We start from the raw sequence: 23,156 nt of genomic DNA on the forward strand, positions 1-23,156 counted from the left end.
TCCCTGCCCCCCCCATGGCCCCTCTCCAGGTTCCTGGAACAAAGCAAGAACTCCGGAGAACTCTCCCTTCACTGCCCCACAGAGGCAGAGGAACTCCACCACTAAGGGGAGCGAGGTGGCGGCCCCCCTTCGGAGTCCCCCGGCCCCGCAGACATTTGCCAGCGCCCCCACGAAGGCTGGGGGGCTGGTGGCTTCCAGTCATTGAGATGTAGCACCCGGCACACAGGGCCTGCCCAGGAGGGGCCAGCCTGGGCGGGAGTTTCCGGGACACACCTGGCATCCTTCTCCCCCAACCTCGATGTCACGGGGGGACCTCCCTGCCCATTCTTGGTCACACAGATGGAGTGGCTGTTTCCGCTGTCATCTCCCAGCCTGGCAAGTCCTCCCATGACCATCCCCAGCCGTGGCTGCTGGGTGCAGGATGGGCGGGGGGGTTGGGAAGAGGTTTCTCCCCTGCAGAGACAGCACAGAGCACCAGCGCTCAGGCTCCAGGAGGTGGGGGACCCCCTGGCTTCGGACTCAGCTCAGGTGCATAGGAACCAGGGGGTCTTGGGCAAGTGACCACTCCTCTGCCTTGGCTTCCTCGTCTGTAATGGGGAAGGGTCTTGGCACCGCTTGTAGAGTTTTACGGGGAAGAAATGAGTCTCTGCGGGTCAAGTGTCTTGCCTGGCACCCGCGTCCTCGTTCACCAGCTGTTGTGACTACGACTGCCTTCCCGTGCCCCGCTTCTCCGGCGCTGATGCTGGGGCTGCTGCCCTCGCTATGGGATTGTTAGCGTCAGGCTGTCCCAGCGACTGCCTCTGCTGACAGGATGTGGCCATGGACGTGGGAGGAGAGAACCTGGGGGTCTGAGTCTGCGCTGGGACATCCCTTGAGCCATGATCCAGCTATGCCTGAAACCCACCCCACTCTCAGCCAGGGCTCAGTATGTTACCTTGCTGCCTGAGCCAGTTCAAGAGCAATTTCTGACGCCCGGCGATGGACAGGGTTCTAAGGCACGGCGGTAGTGAGGGGGCACTGAATCCCCTTCTCTGGGGTCCTCCGGTCCCTTGGTTTGTTCGGTCACCCGCCTCCCGTTTGCAGAGCCCTCTGCGTGTGTCGTTTGCAGAGCCCTCTGCGTGTGTCCGTCAGAACGCTGGGCTCTCTGGAGGGGACTCGGAAACACCAGGCACCATTATCAGTAAAGTCTAATACTCAGCCCAGACTTACGACACGACAAAATGCTCAGTCCCCGTTACTGGCAATGCGTGAACTCAGCAGGGCTCAGCACTCAGCCCTCAATTCACAAAGCACAGTACTCAGTGATCACGTATTTGGAGAGCTCAGTACTCATCCCTCAGCCCTGGCCGAACAGTGTTCATGACTGCTAAGCACAGTACTCAGTACTGAGATAGCACAGTGCTTACCCTTGTAACGAAGCGCAGCACTCACTACTGACTTAGCATAGTATTCAGTACTGACCAAACATGGTACTTAGTACTGGATAAGCACAGTACTCCACTGTCAGTATAACAAAGCACATTGCTCTGCCCTGGGTACGGACTAAGCACCCGGTAAGATACTGAATAATCATAGCACTCGGCCCTCAGTGCTGCGTGTGGGTCGGATACGATATAATCCCCGGCTGCTGCGTCTCGCATGCTCTTGACGATTGCGGTGCAAGACACATCAGGATCCCGTCTCCAGAAGAGGACAAGGAAACAAGAGGGCCAATGACTTGACCAAGGCAGAGAACCAGAGAGGAGGGGAAGACCCGGTCCTGTGTCCCTGCGGAGTTCTTCCCAGAGGAACAGGAGAAGCAGAATGAGGAGAGTCGCACGCCGGCAGGAGTCACTCCTGCTGGCGCGGCTGGGGTGACATGCCCTTCCCCGCACCGATCACTGGGCGCCCCCCGGCAGGCAGGGGTGCCCCTCACAGACACACCCGGCTGGCGGCAGCCTTGCTACCGACCGCATCTCAGGCTGCATGGAGCCTCATTCCCCCTTCGCTCGTGGTCCCCAGACGCCCACACAGCCACCGCTCCTCTCCTTCGGGGCCTGGGGGCTGGTCTCCGTCCCACGGTTGGGACCTGCCCCTCGGGGCTCCCCCCAGGGCCCGGGTGCCATGGCCTCCGTCTCCCGACCCTGCCCCACACTCCCCAGGACTGGATCCCGTCTGGCGTGTCATCCCTTATCCCCCAGCCAGGGCTAGCCCACGACAGTGGCCGACACGTCCTACTCTATTGGAACAAGACTGTGTGGACAGGGCCTCCGAGAGACAGGCCGGGACACGCCGGAAACACTCACGGAGCAGAGTTCCCGCCCAGAGCCTCGGCTCTGCATCCGGAGACCAGACTGACAAGCAGCAAGCTGTGCACGACAAGCCTGAGGGAACACGGAGCCCGCAAGCCCTCCTGCCGCGTCATGCGTCCCGTCGATGCCGGGCTGGATCAGACCGAGGCCGAAGGCCCCGAGAGGAGCCTGTCTCACCGTGGACTCGGCTCTGTCCTGGGCTCCCTGACCGGCGAGCCTGTCCCCAGCTTGAGTCGCCGGAAGGGCGAGTCTCTCCGCTCTGCTTCTGCGCCGACGACAGCCCTTGTGAGCGCTCAGGGTCGAGCAGCATCCGGGAAGCCACGGACGCGCCCCGGGCCGCCCCGCTCGGAGCCGCTGGTTCTCCCAGGAGGCGTCCGCCACGGCTGTTGACTGAACACGGCTCGAGGCCGAGGGCTGCGCGGTCACGGGGCGACCCTCCCTTCTGAGCGTGCAGGCTTCTGGGGACAGGGAGAAGGCCGTGCGCGACAACAGAGACACCGGGAAGAGCCGGCAATGACAAGGGCCGCGAAGACGATGAAGCTGGGGGTAGCCCGGCTCCTGGAGCAGCTCAGGTCCCCGGGGGCCAGCACACGCCCTCCCGCACTGGGTCCGGCTCACAGTTCACAGCCGGACACCTCCACGGAGGGCTGGCCACGCCGCACCGGGAGACGCCTGGGAGGACCCCCCCGAGCGCCCGCCCGCCATGGGCTGGTGCCCAGAAACCAGCCTCCGGCCCCCAGGCTGGACCCCTCCGCTGCGGGTCACACCGCAGGACGGCACCCACCGGCCCCCGCACGATGAGGCTGAAGCCAGACCCCAGCTGACACCACGTCCCTCCTGGCTCTTCTCTTCCCAGTCACTCACCTAAGCGCCCTTGTCTGGCTCTCTGCCGTACGGACCCCACTGCGACCCCAGGATGCCCAGTCAGGACGGGCGGCACCACAGGCTCATACCCGAGCAGCCCGGTGACCTCCCGTCTGCTTCACTCTTACCCGCCCCGTGCTGAGTGACGGCTCTGCAGACAGCACCGGGGCAGGCAGCGGTTCGACCGCAGGCAGCAGGGACCATCCAGCTTCTGAAAGCAGAAAGAACACGGCGGCAGATGTTGGGCTGCTGAGGACGGGCGGGGAAGGCACCCAACCAGGTGGCTCCAGGGCTCTGGGTCTTGGCAGAGAGACGGCGTGTGACAGCGGAGGAGCCCCAGCCAGATTGTCCCTCAAGAGCCACATTCGAGGAGCGCCCAGCTGGCTCTGTCGGTTAGGCATCCAACGCTTGGTTTCAGCTCAGGTCGTGATCTCGGGGTCGTGGGATCGAGCCCTGCTTCCGGATCCGTGCTCAGCTCAGGACCTACTTAAGATGCTCCCCTCCCTCTCGCTCTGCCCTCGTCCCAGCTCACACTTGCGCTCGCTCACTCGCTCTCTCCCAAATAAATTAATGCTTTACAATTCTTAAAAAAAAAAAAAAAAAAAAAGATGCACATTTGGGAATGAGAAGCCGATTGGCCGCCTTGGCCCGTGGGCCTGCCTGTGGGCTAGGGGCAGGGCAGACCACGTTGACCGACTCCCCAGCACCACTCGTGATGGGCAGCGATGACCCCCCAGAGGAAATCAGGCCTCTGTCCCCGAAGAAGCGGGAGTGGACACTGCGCGGTTCCCGGGCCAGCAGAGCTACCTTCTGTAATCCCAAACCACAAATGAAGCAGCTACCTGTCTTTGTTAATTTGGGCCAAACGGAAGGGCGTTTTGAGAAGCATCTAATCACTCTTCCCCACCAGGCAAATTCTGTAGGAACACATTCATGGCTTTCATTAGTATTCATATGGCTTTGAGGATTTTTTTCATGATTTGTAAAACTCCAAGTAATTGTGAAAGGTGCGGTGTCCGTGTTGCACATTGAATGCCTTTTCCTATCACAGTCTGGGTTCTTCTGTTCATTACAAGGACCTAATTGAAAATGATTGAAGCTGGATTTTATCACACACGGAGAAGGCGCGATAAAATGCGGGAGCGCAAACCTCCTCAAGCCTTTGTACCGGGACGTCCGGGCGTCGAGGGGGCGTGGGGGAAGACAGAATCCTCCCTCGCGCGGCCTGAGTTTGTCCCGGTCACTTGAGGAGAACAGTTTGATGTTGTTGGTGATGATTTCTTCGCTTCCCCAAGCAGCTGGAGTGAAGCTCTAAGCCCGGACCTCCGCGTCACGGCGCTTCTGCGGCCCCCACACCCCGAGGGAGAGCGGCAGTCAGGAGCGTCACGAGGGGGTCTCGGAGACCTCCGGGCTGTCCCCAGCCTTACTCCGCAGCTGTGTTTAGAGGCTCCTTAGCAAGGCAGGGGACCCACTCTTGGTCCCCGGTGACTTGTGGAACCTGGTCCCACGGCTTTGCCTCTCTGGGCCTCGGTGGCCCCCAGACGCAGGGTGGACAGGATAAGGCGGTCTGCTGGGGCTGGACATTCTGGGCGTCCTCTTCAGTGATCTGGGACGAGTTCTGGGATGGGGGAACTCGTCTCCTGACGGTGACGGCTTTTGAGGCATTAGGACGTGGAGGAGGAAGCCCTGCTTTGGGCAGAGACGAACTCAGTCAAGAGTGGGTGAACGGCAGACCGTCCCGGGGCCAGCTGCGTCCTGCAATGCCGGTGGGCGAGGGGGCAGCACACCCCACCCTCTGGGCCAGCCCCTCCCCCAGCCTCCACGGGGCCCTTCCAGAGGCCAGAGGAGGCAGAGGAGGCCACACCCCTATTCTGGCTCCTCCCCAGCCCCCCCAGGAACCCAGAGGTCGCCGCAAGGGCAGTATAGGGGGCAGCAGACCTTCCCAGGAACCCCCTTCTGCTCTGGGCTCCACTCGGGGGTCGGGGAGGAGGGACCAGACCTCTCCTCTCCCCGACTCGCCTCTGCCATCTCATGTCTCTGTTCGTTTTCTTCCTCCCTCGTGCAGCAGCCCGTGAGGCCCCCAGTGGACCTTCTCTCTCCAGTCGGGACACTTGTGCTGCCCAACTGCCCCTGCCCGAGCGCCCTGCAGGCCTCGCTCCGCACGTCCGCTGCACGCTTGCTTCCTCATCGTGTGGGGCTCCAAGGAGCCCTTCGTGCCGCCCACCCACCATGGCCTTGGGCTTCCCTTGGGCACCTGGCAGTGACCCTGGCCTGCGTCTGGATCTGCCCGCCCCCCCTCCCCCACTGCCAGGCCGTCTGTCCTGGTCTGGTTTCATTCCTCCACCCAGGGTGTGCCGGGTTCCTGCGGCACGCACGGTGCCAGACCTGCACACGCCGACCCAGCAGACAGACCTGCCCTGTCTGTGTTCCTCCGGCCCAGAGAGGAATGCGGCCCATCCTTCGTGCCCACACGGGGGGGAAGACAGGCAAGCGTTCACGCAGAGTAGACAGGACAGCAGATCCATAAGCCTGAAGTGACCCTGATTCTGTCAGCGTGAAAACTGCGAAGCCCCAGCAGTCGGACCTGGGGCCCCGCGACGGCCACACGGGAGCTACAAATGCATCCAGTGAATCGTCCTCTTACCTCTGGGCTCCGGTGGGAATCACGTTTTAAAAGCAAATCGCCCCTCTCGGCTGTGGCGCCTGCCGAGTGTCGGTCTTCCCGCCTGCGTCCTGCACAGTCCTGGGGCCAGCCAGGGGATGCAGTCGCCATCAGGGTTTCGCGCTTCTGGGGGTCGGAGAAGTGGGGACCACTGCAACTCCGGTAACGAAAACGAGGGTGCGCCATCTGTTTCCCTGGGAAAGTCGCCAGGTTTAATCCCAAACGAGGAGAAGGAGCTGGTACACTTCACTGAAGACTTACATCCTCCTGGAGAACGTGACGCTAAGGACTCGGAAGCAGCTTCCAAATGTTAGGGCGGGAGTCTCGGGGAGGCCACAGTGGCCAGACAAAGCCCTGGGGACCCGGAGCCAGCACCCTGCAGGACGCGGGCTGCACACGGGGAGAGGGGTTTGAGCTGTGTGTGCGTGTGTGTGCAAGCATGCATGTTTGTGTGCGTGTATGGGGGTGTGTGCACACAGGCATGCGTGCTGGGGTGTGTGTGATGTGTGTGCGGCGTGCATATCCAGTACTGGACGAGGCAGAGCACAAGACCAAACATCCAAGAACTTGCCTCTAAGTTTTTCCCCTGGAGCCTCTCAGAGCCTATTCCTTCTCCAACACTCTCCAGCACACTTTCTTTTTGTGGACTAAGAGGGCGTCACCTTGTTTGGGTGTCTCCGATTCCACTGGCCACAAGCCGTGGGAGGGCAGGGCAGCGTCCGTCCGACGCAGGGCCTGGCCCACAGCGCAGCACGGGGTTGTTAAAGTACCTCGGGCCCGCCGGGTGCAGGGGGCAGGGGCCGGGCTGGGGGCGCAGCCTGAAGCCCAGGGTGCTCTCCGGTGGGCAGGTGCCTCCGTCTCCTGGCCTGGGGCTTTCTCTGCTGGAATCTGGACGTGAGCCTCTCCCCTTCGATGCTTCAGGAATAAACCTCCAAGGTGTTTGCGATTCAAAACCACACATGGTGACTTTTCTCCAGTTTCAAGTTCATTTGAGATTAGGCAAATATCTCCTCCTTGGGGAAGATTCTGCCAGAATCCTTCATTTCATCCGGCCTTTCCGAAGGACGAGAGCCGGCCTTCCAAGCAGAAGTCCCCGGGCGAGCACAATCGCCCGCACCATAAGTTACTTTAATGTAGACGTCACTTTAAACTAACCTCTTACCATCTGTTCTGTCCTTTAATAACAAATGCAAAAGAGCGCGATTCTCCGTGGCATCATAAAAGCGAGGTGGGTGATGGAAATGCCTGTCTGTGTTCTTTATTCATGGCTCTCTCGCACGCTGCTGTGATGTTTTTCTCATTTTCCAGACACAAATCAAGGGGAAACTGCTCTCCCCTGATCTGCTGAATTCATTTGTACAGTATTTCTTCTTAATGTGGTAAACTGTGGGAGGCTCAGAGCGTCCCAAGCCGGGGCAGAGCCCCGGACGCGCACACGGAGAGGCACCCGGGGAATTAAGCAAAGGTGGTCAAAACGTAATGAGATTCCTTCGCAAAAAATAAAACCTCTTTAAATATGTGGCGGGTTCTTTTCAGAGGTTTTGTGATTAAATATGCCCGTGAAGGATGGGCGGTCTGGCCCACAGGACGCGGCAGAGGCGTGCCGGCGGGGGAGCGGTAAGGCAGCCCCGCGTCCGGGGGACCCCTGGCTCCTGCCCAAGGGCCTCCTCCATCTGCACGGCTCCGCCGCTTGTCTGGGACGAGCCGTGGACTCGAGCGCAGAAATCACCGACCTTTCTAGAACTTTCCTCGCTCCCAGAAGGCAGACGGATGCTTCACAGGCAGCTGGCCTTGAGCTTTTCCCGTTAATCACACAGTCCCCTGTCTCTGCAATGGGGCCCGACCCGCCGTGACAAGTCCCACACGCGCAGCAAGACCGCAGGCCCGGTCGGCAGAACGGGACGTCCTCTCTGGGACCCAGACTGTCACCACCACCCCGTGTCCCCGGCAAGCACACCTTGGCACGGGGTCCCTCTCGTGGGGTCGAAGAGGTGGCTCTCCTGCGAGGGGCTGCCCTCCTGTGAGCCGACCCCTGGGGCTGGAGCCGGGTGGCCGGGACGAGCCCCTGTCCTCCGGCACGCCACTTGGTGGGCAGCAGGGGACGGGGGATGAAGACGGAGGGGACTCCTGTGCTGGGGGCCCGGCGCCGTTCGCGAGCGAGCAGGCACGGGGCGGCAGGCACAGGGCCCGGCGCGTCCTCATCTGCAGGAGGCGGGGGTGACTCCAGCGCTCCCACAGCCCCAAAGGACAGCTCAGAGTGGCATGTGTCCCCGGCCCGGCCCTTCTTTCAGTGGCCTGGCCTGAGCCCCTGTTGGGTGCTGCTGCTCAGGGCGGAGCAAGGGAAGCCAGGAGCAGGGAGTCGGGAACAAAGATGGTCCCCACAGGGATGGGGTGGGGGAGGGTGTGGGACTGAGGGAGGGATATGTGGGGGAGGGGTTCATGGTGAGGCAGGGGCATGCAGGTGGGGGAGGGTCTGCGGAGGGAGGGGTACGCGGGGGGGTCTGGGGTGGGGAATGGTTTGTGGAGGGGGTGGGGCGATGGGATTGGAGAGGAGGGACGTGGGGGGGGGGGGGTGTGCCGGAGCGGAAGGGTGTGTGGCAGGAGGAAGGGGCATCTCCAAACCGTCGCCCAAGGTGTCCACGCAGCACCTGTCGCCTTGCACGGGTACAGAGCAGACTTTCTTGTGGTGACAACTATGGGGACAGGCGAGGATGCAGGAGAGCCCCATGGGCTGGTCACATAGCCGTGCTGCACGCATCCTGCTGTCCGTTCGCTTCTGACTCATTGACTCCAGACTGGGAAGTGGGCCCCGATGGCCCCTTCTCTCATTTCGCCCACCCTGGACCCCCAGCTCCAGCGAGCCCCTATCTGTCCCGTGTCCCTGAGTTCGGGGGCGTCTGAACAAAGAATGTCCGGTCCGGCTCTGCTCGTGGGCCAGAGGATTTAATTGTGGTCCATTTTGTTATGAAATGTTACAAACCTGCTGCTTGATTTTAAAAAACAAAAAAACAAAAACAAAAAAATTATTCTGTAAAGGTGTGTGGTTGACCGTGAACAATGCAGGGTCGGGCACGGCCAGAAACCTGCCTGTGAACTTCTGAGTCCCCAGAAACCTAACCGCTGACAGCCCTCTGTCGGCCAGAAGCCTTGCGGACCAGGTAAACGGGCGGTGAGCACGCACGTCGCATGTTGGTGTGTTGTAGACTGTGAGCTTACAGCACAGTCAGCGGGAGGACATTCTGTGTCGTTAAGGAAATCATAAGGAGGGAAAACTATACCGTATTTACTGGAAAACATCCGTGGACAGACGGACCGGCATGGGAGAAACCCGTGTCCGAGAGTCAGCCATAGTCAACGGGGAACTCCAGTCTGTGGGTCTGACCTGGCCTCCACACCTTCGCAGTCTCCGGGTCACGCTCCCCGGGCTCAGCAAAGCCAGTTCCCTTACAGCTGGTGACCCCATTCCCATCAGGCGACCTTTATTGTGACGAGATCGTCGCTTCCTCTAAATGGAAGACTCACTGCCCGTTTTTAAGTGCTCTACTGAAGCGTGCCTCACATAGGGTATCACGGTAATCTCAGTTGTGCAACACACCCCTGGTGTCGGGCGACTCGCGGTTATTTACACGACGAAACGCTCGCCGCGAGGAGCACAGTCGCCATCTGTCACCACGCTGTGCGTCGCGTTTTTCGTTCTGTGCTGTCCTTGCAGTGTCCCCAGGACGGCTCGTCCCGTCCCCGGCCCCCGCCGCCCGGAGAACACGAAACTGGGGCCTCGTCTTGCTCCTCAGTGCCCCCCTCCAGCCCCCGCTGGCTTCCCCCCGAGCTGGGAGCCGCAGAAACATTATTAAGTTGCTTTTTCAACAACACCCAGCTTCTCTGTGCAAACACTTGTGTGTGTATGTGGTACGGTGGCCATCCTGACGACAGGCTTCGCAGTGAAATCTGTCTCCAGGCTGGTCGCGGGGCCTCCCTGTCCCTCAGGGACCGGATCCTGTCCCTGGTGCCTCCGTCGAAGGAGCGAAAAGGTGGGACACAGGTGAAAATTTAGGGCACGTACACGGGCCGGGTCCCAAACCTCTCTTACCTCTGGATTCTACGATGACTGCTCCGTTGTCCGCCGTCCAGTCTGGTGGCGGACGGAAGGAGCGTTTGCATCACGGTGGTGGCCATTTTCCACCATTGCTTCCAGGCTTCCTCAGCGGTGGTGGAGGTCTCTACCCCGTGACCCACGCTCCCTGCAGAGACTTTACCTTGGAATATTGTGTCTTACCTTTCCCCGTTACCTGTTGGGTCACTGGACGTGCAGTTACGATGCCCTGATCTCAGACTGACCCTCCGGTTCCCAATGTGGATAAAGTGTTAGGTCCCGAAGTACAGCGAGATGGTCAAGTGCAAGGAAATTCGGGGCCGGGTGAGTGTAGGTTTTGGGAGCATAGCCCTGCTCCCCACGGCAGGCTGACACACCTCTCCTCCTGCTCCTCCTGCCAGATCCGGTCTGACAAAGACAACGACATCCCCATCCGGTACAGCATCACGGGCGTGGGCGCCGACCAGCCCCCCATGGAGGTCTTCAGCATCGACTCCATGTCCGGACGGATGTATGTCACTCGGCCCATGGACCGGGAGGAGCGCGCCTCCTACCACGTGAGTACCTCGGGCCTTGGGTTTCTACCTTTGGAAGGAGAACTCGGCTCATAGTTTCAGTCTCGGCTTCTTACGTATCCCACGTCACCTCGCGCCCAACCATCCATCCTCTACCCATTCCTGCTTCCATCCGCCCATCCTTCTGCCCATCTATACATGCATCCATCTGTCCATCCGTCCATCCCCCATCTACCGGTCCATCCGTCCATCCATCCCCCATCTACTGGTCCATCCATCCGTCCATCCCTTCTCCCATTGAGTCCTTCCTTCATCCAACCACTCTTTCATCCATCTTCACAGCCATCCATCTACTCATCCACCCATCCACCCATCCACTGACCCATCCGTCCATCCATCCGACCTTCTGTCCGTCCCTCCATCCATCCCTCCACCATTCATTTCTCCAACCATCCGTCCCTCCATCCATTCCTCTGTCCATCTGTCCATCCCTCCATCCCTCCCAAGCATCTGTCCATCCACCCGCCCACCCACGCATCCACCCAACCATCCCCCCATCCGGGGAACATCTCTCAAGGGTCTAGCCTGTGTCAGGCCCCGTGGTTGGCAGTAGGCCTGCAATGATAGCATGAGAAGACACGGCCTCACTCTGGGGGAGCGTACATTGTACTGGGGTTAAGAGGCATCAAATCTCCTTGACCTGAAGCCCCTAAGAAAGGCTGGGTCCCCCAACTCTTCAGCAGCCAGACCACAGGCCGAGAGAAGAGGGGGTGTGGGTACTGACCCACCTCTGCGTCCTGCCCCAGAGATGCCCTTGGCGATGGGCCTGTGGCTGCCCTCCTGACTGCCTCTCGGACAGTGGGGGCCAGGGTCAGGGAGAAGGAGATGTAAGGGAAACAGGTTGTCTCGTCAGCTGGTTGGAAAACGAGCTTGTCGTGGAGCCTGAGTATCTAACGGAAATCGTCGTATCCTTTCTGAGGCAGACTGAGGGTTGTGTTTACGGGGCTAGGGAATGTGGAGGAAAACATGCATAGAGACCCCAGAAGCAGGCAGCCGCTGGCATTCAGGCACACTTTGCCGCCGGCTTCCAGACAGGCGATTTCAGGGGTGCCCCCCCCGGAAGGCGCTCTCGGGGGCCTTCTCTGAGGCACTGGTGAAATAAGGCCTGGTCATTCCCACACCAGACACTTACCAGTGTCCCAGTGTCCCCAGACCCTGGGGATGCACGACCCCTCCTCCCTGCCCTCCCCCCACACACACATTTGTCTACCTTCCCAGAGGCACCTGCCCCTTCTAGAATGCCTTGTTCCAGGCATTTCTGCCCCAGGGTGTACAGGGATGCTCAGCCAGTGACTGGGGAGGAGTGAATGTTGCCAGCGAAGGAGCAGGGAAGGGAGAGGGGCTGCGGCATCGCCCACCTGGTCCGGGTCCCTCCGTGCTGCAGTCCGTGTCCCTGATCAGCCGATGACCTGGAGAGCCTCCTCCAACATGGGGGGCTTTGTCTCCAGACGGCCCCACAGAGAGGCCACTTGCTGATGCTGGGGTTCACCTCATTCAAGATTAGACAGATCCATCTGTAATTATCACAGTCGCTTGGAGAAGCCCCTCCTCCTGCGCTTGAGGTGCCCCGCCCCTCCGGAGGTCCCCAGGCGGCTCTGGTGTCCGCTGGAATGTCACACCGTTGCTTCCGCGGTTTGGGGAGTGGGGAGCTCTTGGTGGGGCTCCTCTCCTGCCTTCCTTGGGGCTCCAGCGACCCCTGCTGTCCCCAGTATGGGTGTCTTCTCCAGCTGGCTCTTATGGACCTTCTGGACTGAATGAAAGTCTTCATCGTTACCCCTGGGCCGGGCTGCCCTCCCATACCTGCAGCTCTGCATGCCTGGTGAGCCTGGTGGTGAGCCTTCGGGCTACCCCCGGGCGAGACCGCTCAGCTCCTGATGTCAGGACAGCTGCAGAGTCCAGGGCCCGGTGCCGGATGAAGCGGGCCGCCCCCATCTGGACTGAGGATTTCAAGGCAGTGACAGCAGAGCATCTGACCACACACGGCCCCTCCCGAGCTTTGGGCCTGCAGGCTGCGTGGTCCCAGGCCGTACCCTGGCCCCGCGTGCCTAGCCTGCAGGCTGTGGCCCTCTTCGAGGATGGGCAGCGCTGGCGGGCTGTGCACCAAACCCACTTTGAGGCGGACGCAGCCCCCCGCCCGCCGACTGCCGAGACACCCCTCCCACGCCCAGCGGGAAGGCTCTCCCTTTCACTGTATTTTAATTTCTTGGAAAACCTTGAGCTCCAAAGGAGACCTGCTTTCGGTGTTTCTGGTTAACTGTTTCCCGGCAACATTTCACACCAAAGTCGGCACTGGAAGTCCCAGCTCCCTGGCAAGGACTCCACCGTCCAGCCCGACTCCACCGTCCAGCCGAGACAGCTCAGCCCGGGCGACAGAGGCGCAAGGGGGCGTCTGAAACCGGTGTCGTCTCCGGGGAGTGAGTGTCGCCGGTGTCGTCTCCGGGGAGTGAGTGTCGCCTGCCCCTTTGCTCATGGGCGGGCCAGTCGACCCACCTGGCGCCGAGGCAGCAGCTGGCGTCCTGCCAAGGAACACGGGCCCCGCGTACTGTCACGCACACCCGGTTTCTGTTGGTCCTTCCTGCCCCATGTGACTTCAAGGCCTCACTCAGGACCAGGCTCTGCCTGGAGACGTGTGGCGTCCGCAGCTAGAGGGCTCGGGGACAGGCCCGCCCAGGAAAGCGGGGGTCACGGGCTGGCCGTCCCCTGGGATCTGGGGTGGCATGCTGGGCCTGGGGGCCGAGCCCTGGTCCTCTCCCGGACGCCTGCGGACCACGGCCCCCCCTCACTCCAGCCGGCCCGAGAGGAGGCAGAGAACTTGGCCACAGGTGGTGGGGGGAGGTGGGGGGGAGGTGGGGGGAACGTCCACCCGTCCCTGCACGCTCGGCTCCGTGTCCGGGACTCCAGGTGACCCGCTGGCCTCCGGACAGCGGGCACACCTTCCGTTCCGTCGCCCGCCGCCTCCTGGGGCTCCATCTTGGGAGATGGGAACCCACCACGCCGCCAGGAGTTAAGTGTCCCCGCCGGCTCTGTGAACCGGGAAACGTGCTCCGGGGACTGCCCACCTTAACCCTCAGACCCCTCTCAGACGCGGGGGATGTCTCCCAGGGCCGCCTCCAGCAGCATCACCCCGAGACCGGCTGCAGGGAGACCACGCGGCCGAATCCATTTGCCCCGCTCTGGAGTGAAAGCTCATGCTCCGTCCTTCCGTTCTCTGTCCCGCCTCGGAGAAGACGCCGAGAACTGCCCTGTCTTCCCCAGGGCTGGGAAGCTGCTCCGGGCGGTCTGGACCCAGGCATGAGCCCTCACAGGACGCCCACCAGGGCCTTCGGGGGCAGCTGGGCCAGCCTGCCGGGGCGTTAGCCCTCTCTGCTGCTACCACGCGAGCACAAACCAGCGGCTTAGTGTAGCGCCCGGTCCAGGCTCGTGTGTCCCGGTCCAGGCTCATATGAAACCAAGGTGACCTACCTGCAGGCGTCTGCCTCCTGCCCATCCAGATCCCCTTCCTCGCTGGCCGCCGGCCCGGACCCTCTCACCCCCTCTAACCCCAGCGTTCCCCGGCACGCGGCCCCTCCACTTCCTCCAGCGGCTCTGAATCCTCACTCCCTCCCGGCCCACGACTCCCGGGAGGCCGCCAGCCAGGCCACCGTGTCCCGCCCGGACACTCCCCCCGCATTGGAAACGGAGCCCGATCACGGGGCGACCCCCCATTGCGTCCACGTCTGGGGCTCCACGCCCCACGTCCTCAGGCAACTTTGACTCTGTCCCCACCTGAGAGGGAGCAGATGGGCTAGGGACACGGGGCGCTCTGAGACAACCAGCAGCACATCAGTGTTCAAATGCACGAAACAGACAGGGGTCACCTTTGCTTTGCAGGATGATCTCTAGGAGGTTCTTTGAGGATTCCATAAGTAAGACCTGCTACGGAGTCCTGCCACGGCTCTCGTCTTGGGCAAATTTCCAACTCCTCCTGCGCCTCCCTTGGCCCATCCGTAGAGCAGAGATCGGGACGGTACAGCCTCGCGGGTGCTCCCAGAAGCTCAGGCAGTTACCCGACGCGGGCGCCGGGGCCTTGCCCTGCCCTGAACGGGTGTGCGGCCGGTGCTGGCCACGGCAGGAGGCCCCGGCACCCAGCAAAGGTGCTTCCAGGGCCCACGCGGAGTGCTCCGCGGCCCCAGGAGGAAGCTGGTGGCCCGCAGTTAGGACACCAAGCAGCGTGAGCCTCGAAGAGGCGGCAGGTGGCTCCAGTCCCACCCCGCTCCTGTCCCCATGGGGACGCGACACCAAGCCCCTGCGCTGGAGTTTCCCTGCCTTGCTCCCATGGTGAGCGGGGACAGGTGTCTGCTCAGAGCATCGCCCGGGTAGGAACTTCCCTTTGCAGGGAGGCTCAGGTTTGCCAGTCCCAGAAGGTGCCCATGACTCCCCTGGTGCCATCTGTCTCCGAAGAAAGGCCGGACCTCCCCCCACCAAGCCCACAGCATGTGCCCCGCCTGAGAGGTGGGTGACGGTGGGGAGCTCAGAGACTTCCCGCAGAAGCCACGGATGTCATGAGAAGTTGGGGGGAGGGGGAGGGGTGCGACGGGAGGAGCCCCGGCCCTCCCCGCCGGGCCGCCTCTGCCCGCCACGGACTGTGCCGACGCCAGCAGCGTCGCTTGGTGAGAAGACACCGCCTCTAACCGTAGTTCACAAGGACCTTTCTTCAGCAGCTTCTTGACCTTCGGGCTGCATTGGACAGGATGAAGGGTGCCCTGGCCGCCACTGGAAGATGGGGGCAGGGCAGGGGCCAAAACAGCGAGGGGCGCGTCACGGCCCTTCCGCTCTGTGCTTGGAGCCGAGGCACCAAGTGTGCGTTCACCTCTGGCACACGGGCTGAGGCCCCCGGGGAACTGGGCTCATCTGTGTCCTTACCCCAACGCAGGCCTCTGGGCTCCCAGAGGAAGCCGGCCTCCAGCTTCTCCTCAAACACGTCAAGGGTAAACTGGCACTCGGGGCCAGGCTGGTGCGGACACCATTGGCCAGAGCGTCCCGGGGCAGGTGTGGGATGCGGCCTCCTCCTCCCCCTTCCCAGAGGCGGGCAGAGCGGCCGTGACACGAGGATCGTGCAGGGCCCCAGCCCGGAGACGCTTCTCACCCCAGGCCTCAAGCGCACGTTCCACTTGCACCCTGGGCGTGGCGCCGTCTTGTGGCGCAGACCTGGAGGTCGAAGTGGGCAGCTGAAGGAGGCGTCCGGGAGAGGCGGGGACAGTCACGGCTCCGGTGCGGGCAGCCCTCGCAGACCGCGCCCCTTCCCAGCCCTCGGTTCTCCCCCACATCCCAGGTCGAGACGCAGGACCCTCCCCAGCCCCCGCTGCTGCCCCCACGCCTCGGCCACCCCGTGTCCCCCGTGCGACCTCACGCCTCTCCCCCTCCCTGCCCGTTCGTCAGGCCACAGCTCGAACGTCACCTCCTCTGCGAGGCCTGCCTGGCCTCCTCCCAGCCCCAGCCGGGCACTGCCAGTTCACCCAACCCCCTGCACCATCGCTTCCTTCTTGGGGTCCCTCTCCCTGCTCCACGAGAAGCCCCGGGGCTGGGTTGGGTCTGGGCCACGAGCAGGGGCCAGCGGGTGGCTGGTACACAGTCATGCTTGAAGACACCGCTTGAGCGAGTGGATGAATGAATGGATGGCGAATGAGTGAATGAACGAAAAATCCAAACAATCGGTGCCTGGGTGGCTCAGCCGGTGAAGCGCCCGACTCCTGGTTTCAGTTCAGGTCGTGACCTCAGGGTCCCGGGTTCGAGCCCCGCGTCGGGCTCTGCGCCCTGTGAAGGGTCTGCGCGCCCCTCTCCCTCCCCCTGCTCCTGCCCTGCTCGCTTCCTCTCGCTCCCAAATGGATAAATAAATCTGTACCAAAAAAAAAAAAAAAAAAAAAAAATCCACACATCGAGGGTCCTCTCACAGCCCTTCCCATTTCCTCAGAGGGAGCCCCGAGGCTCAGAAGAGTGTCGTGGCGCGTCCCAGGCCCGGCCCCTGCCAAGACAGTCCCCTGAGGGGCCCAGGCCCTCCCGTCAGCGCCAGCCCAGAGCTGTGGGCCGGCGGGCGCCTGTCCCGGGCCGTCCCCAGGCTGACCGTGTCTGTGCCGCCTTCCAGCTCAGAGCCCACGCGGTGGACATGAACGGCAACAAGGTGGAGAACCCCATCGACCTGTACATCTACGTCATCGACATGAACGACAACCGCCCCGAGTTCATCAACCAGGTCTACAACGGCTCCGTGGACGAGGGCTCCAAGCCAGGTGAGCCCCAGGCCCCCGAGGAGCGGCGAGTTGGGGGGGCAGCCCGTCGTCAAGGGGGCCCCTGCTCGGGGAGCCGAGACGGCCCCAGGGGCCTCCCCCACCCACGGCGGCGCCCGTTCATCGGGTTACTGCCTCACGCCCGCCGCAGGCCGCGCTCCCCACCCCCCCCGGGAGCAGGGCCCTGTGTCACGGGCCCCGCGATGCAGAGGGGAACGCAGACAGAAGTCAGCAAAAGCAACTACGTAAAGCCCCGTCACGGACCGTGAGGCTAAGAAGGGTCCCAGGGGCGCTGAGAGTCATGGAGGCGCCTGTAGATCAGGGAGGGCCCCTCTGTGGAGGTGACCTGTAGGCCAAGAGCTTGGGTATGACAAGGCTTGGAGAGAAAGTCTGGGGGCGTGGTTGGAGGGGGGCGTGGAGAAGGGAAAGGCAGGGGCAGAGGTCCTGGGGCAGGAGACGGGGTCAGAGAGAAGACCCAACATCCAAAGTCACCGGCCCACATTTCCATTTTATTCCAAGCCTCGTAGGAAGCCCACGAGGAAGCCCGACCCCCGCTGCCCCAAGAGGTGAGCCTGCGTACCCGCAGGCCTCAGTTCCCCTCAGAGCTGACCCAAGGGCCGGTCCTCCCCCAGACTTCAGTTTGCCATAAGTGACGTTGGCCACGTGCTCGTGTGCCACGGCCCCCACTAAACCTTCTGCCAGAAGTGGGCCCCCTCCCCGTCCCCCTTAGCAAAGACAGGCCTCAGGTCCCAGGAGGTGGGGGCGGCAGCACCCCAGCTGAGGCTAGCCCAGGCCTGGGGCGCAACGGCAGCCCCTGGGAACGTGGCAGAAATCTAGACGCGCTCAGCCCCCCCGCCCCAGGACTCGGTGTCATAGGTGGGACGTGGGTGTGGACGGGTTTCTGCCCCAGTTCGAGCAGCACAGCCCGGCACGGCTGTCTCCTGCGGGCATGGGCAGCATCCATGCCGGGGCTGGGCAGGTGGAGCCGAGCCGAGCACCCCGGGCCTCCAGGAAGAGCCACTGGGAAGCGGATGCGGGTGGCACAGGCAGGTCAGAGCAACGGCCACCACCGCGTGACCTTCAGGTCCTCCGCACTTCAGTGGCGACCCCGCCGGGGCGGCCTGCGAGAACCCCGTCCCCGCAGGGCGCCCGGGCCCCTGGGAAGGCCGGTGGCTCTGGGCACACGGACGTTACAGCACCCGGAGCCTGGAGCCCAGCCGGCTTCCCGCGTCCCCAGGGGCAGTACTGTGCTCTGAGGGGCCGGCCACGGCCACGGTGGGGCGTCCAGGCAAGCGTTTGTCGTCACCGCTCCGCCCGGAGCAGGTTGTCACAGCTCCGTCCCCGGGGCAGCCTTCTCAACAAGGTGAATTGTGTTTTCGATTGATTGTCTCGGAACCACGAGATGCCAGCCAGCCTGGTGTCACTGAAGGGAATGGGAGGTGACATTATTTTGGCCTGCACCTCGGGCAGCTCCTCCCCAAGGTCCCTGAGGAGCAGGGACAGGCGGCCGGCGGGCAAATTAACTCCATGCGGCCGGTCCCTAGGCAGCCGGGGTGGGGGCGTGGGGATCGGGCAATGGGGGGCTTTCTTGTTAACGCGGACACGGTGGGCCTCTGTCCCCACGACCCAGCACACTCTGTGAAGGTGCCCAGATACAACAAATCAAATCTCCCACGTCTTATTCTAAAACAAATCAATAGAGAAAGTCTTCCCAAATGTGTAACCGGCTTTACTCATTAGGAAAACAAAAGCAGCAAATTGCCGTGTTTCCTCAAAATCCTCATAAGCCTTTAAGCCTGGAGATTGGAGCAGCGCCCCCACCCCACCCCACCCCCACCACCGTCCCAGCTCCACAGAGCCACCCGGGATGCACCCGAGCACGGCCCGCAAGCCTGCAAGTCCGTGTGGCTCCCGGGACAGGTCCTCTTTTCCCGTTCCTGCTGTGCCTTTCATAGACTGTTTGCATAAGGTGCAGACTTTCAAGGGACCCGGCTTCTGTCTCTGATCCCGGGACGGTCCTCAGATCAGAACAGGGACACCACGGCTTGGTATAGCACCAGGGACGGAGCGACACCGTGCTGCCCCCTTGAAAGCCTGGCCAAGGCAAGGTGGCCCCAAACAAAGCACGTCGGGGCCTCCCGAGGCGGGGCCTCCGGGGCTCGGAACCAGTCTCCGCCAGGCCTTCCCCTCCGGCAGGGCATCACCGTAATAGAAGGTTTCACACGGCGCCTTTGCGGAGTAAGGAAAACCTCTGACCAGAAATTAGTCATTATTCTCTGGCATGACGGGCTGAGGAGGGGTTTCAGGTGCACATTCTAAGGGAAAACAAACAGGAAGATGTAGTCAATATTGACTCACCCAGAAAAAACTTCTAAGGTTAGGGTGGTTCATTTGGGGCAGCGGCGCAGTGACTCAGGGCCGGGGTCCCTGGCAGAGCCCACATCTCGCCCACCCTCTTTTCCCAGCCCCGGTGTCTCTCTGTGGTATGAAATCCTCTCTGTCGCTGCTGGAGGAGACCGGCTCTGAGGGCGTGAGAGCCGTAGGGTGGCCCATCCCGTTTGGTACAGCCATGGTCATTGAGGTTTGGAGCCAAGAGTGTCCACTACTCTGATCTCAGCTGTTCGATCTCCAGGTTCTCCAAAACCCACCTCAAAACCCCCCTGGGAAAGGCAACACATTGGCTCACGGAACAGCCAAGTCCAGAGACGGGCAGCAGCCTCGGGTGCTGGGGCTGGAGTGGGACGGGCCAGGCCTTGCTTACCTCGGTCCGACTCTCCCCTCTGCTGCCGGCTCGGTCTCAAGGAAGCTGTGGACAAGACGCCTCAGCAGCTGTAGACGCGACCGTGTGCTGCGGACAGCCCTGGGAGAGGGACCGCTTCTTGCTGGAGACCGGCAGGGGCACTGGGAGATCCCCAGGATCCGGCCTGGCTGGTCCCCACAGCCAGGGCATGGCATGGACTGCGAGCCTCCTTCAGGCAGAGAGTCCAGTTCTAGACCCCTCCGATCACAGGGTCTGAGCCTGTGGCTGGCGTGGCTCCCCCAGGGAAAACCGGATCACTGCTCCGGCAAAGGGGGCTGGACACCAGGTAGGAGCAAACAGCAGGTGGGCACCGTACGGGGCTGTAAGGAATAGTAGAGACACCTGCTTCCGCCGGCGGGAACCGTCCTGCACAACCACGTCAGGACAGTGACAGGATGCGAAGCACGGACCTCACTCGCCCGTCAGCCAGCTGACCTGCGTGTGCCACACGGCCGTGTACGTGCGTGCTTCTGTGCCGTCTCACCTCTGACGTACGTTCCCGTGAGCGACTCCCTACGGCCTAAGCACTTTTCTTCTCCCGCTTTGAAGATAAGGGAACAAAGGCATAGAAAGGAGGCCAGGTTTAAACCCAGGCAGTCTGGCTGGAAGCCACAGTGCTAAGCGTGGTACAAACTGCTTCCTCTCTCCGGTCTGTGTCAGGAAGGCATTTGGCCACAAGTCACAGAAAACCCAGCTTGTACCAGGAGGGATTTGGGGAAGAGCTTGAAGCTGTCCAGGCCTCCTCCTCTGGTTTCTCACCTCGTGGTCACAAGGTGGCTGCTGCACCTCCAATTACCGCATCCGCTATCAGGCAGAAGGAAGGAGACGGGAAGAAGAGAAGGCCAGAACGTAGCACGGGCCGTGCCCCACAGAAGAGCACGTTGTATGTGAGAGGGCCTTTCTCTGTATAAACTCCACCCTCAAGGTGTCCATCGTCTGGTTGAGGAACCCAGAAATCTATATGCTACCTATGTGCCAACAAGGGATACAGAGGCACACCCCGGCAAAGGCAGAGAAGCAAACATCCCAGGCCTTTGGGAAAGGAAAGCATTTTCCTACCTCAGGGCCTTTGCACATGCTCTGCCCTCAGCCTGGATGTCCAGGCCCATGGATGCCCCCTCAGCTCACATGTCACCCCTTCAGGTGTCTGCCCTGCTGCTCCCCATCCATCCCCCATTACTCATTGAGTTAGTTCCTTGGTTTGTTGGTCAGCTTGCAGCACTGGGCAGAGATCCTGTGAGCTCTTGTAACCCAGACGAGGGCGGGACTCCATGGACCCCCAACCCTCCCCTGACCCTCTGGAGGCTACCCGGTGCTCGGGACAGGCCTGGAGCTCAGAGCTGCTCGGCCATCAGCCCTCCCAGGCGGGCTTCTTGAACCTCGCAACGAAAGGGTAATATTCCACTGTGATTGTCTTTTAACTAAAAAAGGCTTTAATTGGAATTCCTGATTTCCCTAACCCCTTGTAACTGTGTGAGGGCCTATATTATAAATTTTGAAACTAATGTCACCTTAAAATATGAAATAGCAGAGAAATCTATATGCTGAAGATGAAGTGAGAGAAACCTTCATCGAGATAATGCAGAGTTTTTGCTCAAATAGATTATTCCATCAGTGGCCCATTTATTTATTTTATTTCGGTGCCGGCGGAGGTCTTCCCGAGACGAATGCCACGGACTAGTGCTCAGATGGCGCCAGATACTTGAAAGTCATCTGAATATTAAGAATTTAAATCTTTAGCCTCAGTGATTTGAGCAGAAAGCCAATTATGGGGCTGAATTAGTTTTCAAATTAAACTGCAGTTTAAGGCTTGTGAAATTAATCCTTTAAGGCGGACGGCAGCGCTCGAACATGAATTCCGCGGAGAGCCGACCCTCCGCTCTCTCCCCCGATCCTGCTGGTGCAGCCGGCAAGAGACGCGCCGTACCTCGGACGGCGGGCAGCATCCCACTTAGACGCAAACACGGTCCCATCTTCTGTTTCATTTGCCAAGAAAAATGGAAACCTCGCTGCTGGCAAGAGAGGCCAGAGGCAGTGCCCAGAGAAAGTCCTGGAAGGATGCTTCATTCCAGGCCCGGGGAGTGGGGATGCACCTTCACGTGCCGGCGCCTGCAGACGTGAGCAGCTGGTGTGAGCGTCTCCTCTGTGCCGGCACACCCGGGACCGCAGCCAGATGGCTCGCACCGATGCAGCGTGGGACACACCGTGTAACGGGGGCTGCTGGGGCTCAAGGCTGTGTGTGGGCGCGACCCGGCTGGCCGGAGGAGGTAGGAGGGCCGGGAGCCCACCCTGCAGGCCAGAGCCACACCGTCCAGCCACTCGGGGACAGGCCCGGCTCACGCCCTAGGCACCAGGTCACAGGCAGTTCCTCTGTCCCCCCAGGACCCCACAGGGGATGCCCACCTTCCAGAAGAGGACTCTCAGGCTGTAGGAAGCTCAGTGATGATGCGGCAGCGGGGTCTGATCCGGACGGAGCCCTCCCAGGCCCGCCCTGTGCCCAGCTTGGCCTCAGAAGTCATCCAAGGCCAGAGAAAGGCACCTGGTTGCAAAGGTCTCTCGACTCGTGCCTTGTTAGCCAGGGGTCGGCCGCCCCAACCTCAGCCCCAGCTTAATCCCGGTATCGGATACAATGGTGTCCCCCCAGATTTGGGTCCCCCGAGAACCTCGGAATGCGGCCATACTGAGAAACAGGACCTTTGCAGACATAATTAGTTAGGACGAGCTCTGAGCCACCAGGACTGTGACGCTTTTAAGAAGGAGAGGTTAGGACCAACTGAGGCTGACACCTTGACTTTAGACTTCTGGTCTCCAGAACGGAGAGATGATAAAGTTCTCTTGCTTCGAGCTGTGCCCTTGGCCCGGCACACTTTCCCAGCCCTCTCGCACCTGCCCTGTGCCAAGGGAAGACCACCCACCCTGCCCGAGCCTTTAGGAGGGTTACAAGGTCATGGCCATCAGCCACTGCCGGTCAGGGCCCTAGCTCTAGGGCTGGGCATGGGGTTCATCCCCCCAAACCCCAGCACGGAAGGGTGCAGAGGAGGCCGCAGAGACTACCGCAGGCTGTGAGGACCGCCGGGCCTCGGGGAAAAGAACACCGTGACCAAAGCCGGAACAGAAGTCTGAACAGAAACCGTCGTGTGTCGGGGCAGACAGCGGCAAAGGAACCCACAGCTCAGGGCCCCGGGCAGGGTGCAACCCCGGTCAGAACCTGGCCCCAGGTCAGCACACGAGTGAGGTCTGACCACGTGCAGACAGGAAGGGAGGCCGCCCCTCCCCGAAGGCCCTCCAGGCTCTCAGCAAGAAATTCCTCCTGCATCTTCCCCTCTCCGCTGGCCCCAGCTCTGCCCTGGGACCCTGGAAGCTCTTATTTCGTCTCTGCTGTTCCACAGACCTGGTCCCTTTCCCACGCGCGGCAGGGAGCCCCAGTGACACGCGTTGGCCCCTTGACCACGGAATGGTGGCACAGCCGGCCTTTCAGAATCGCTCCTTTTTGGGAGAAACCGAGTCGTGATGTAGGCTCTAAACACAAAACCACGTCTTCTGTTTCTCAGTTGCCTTTTTTCTTAGTTTCCTTTTTTTTTTTTTTTTTTTTTTTTTTTTTTTTTTTTTTT

General features: G+C 61.5%; 2 protein-coding genes across 2 annotated transcripts in view; both read left to right on the forward strand.

The window, feature by feature from the left end:
- Window positions 1-23,156, forward strand: part of CDH4 (cadherin 4) — a 499,901-nt gene that overhangs the window by 431,249 nt on the left and 45,496 nt on the right. The window contains exons 5-6 of the mRNA XM_059407342.1: window positions 10,309-10,464; window positions 16,604-16,748. Coding sequence (XP_059263325.1) covers window positions 10,309-10,464; window positions 16,604-16,748 — 301 coding nt within the window. The remainder of the gene's footprint in view (window positions 1-10,308; window positions 10,465-16,603; window positions 16,749-23,156) is intronic.
- Window positions 1-23,156, forward strand: part of OSBPL2 (oxysterol binding protein like 2) — a 322,355-nt gene that overhangs the window by 25,447 nt on the left and 273,752 nt on the right. The window lies entirely within an intron of this gene.

This window comes from Mustela nigripes, chromosome 7, assembly GCF_022355385.1.
Source record: "Mustela nigripes isolate SB6536 chromosome 7, MUSNIG.SB6536, whole genome shotgun sequence".
NCBI lineage: Eukaryota > Metazoa > Chordata > Mammalia > Carnivora > Mustelidae > Mustela > Mustela nigripes.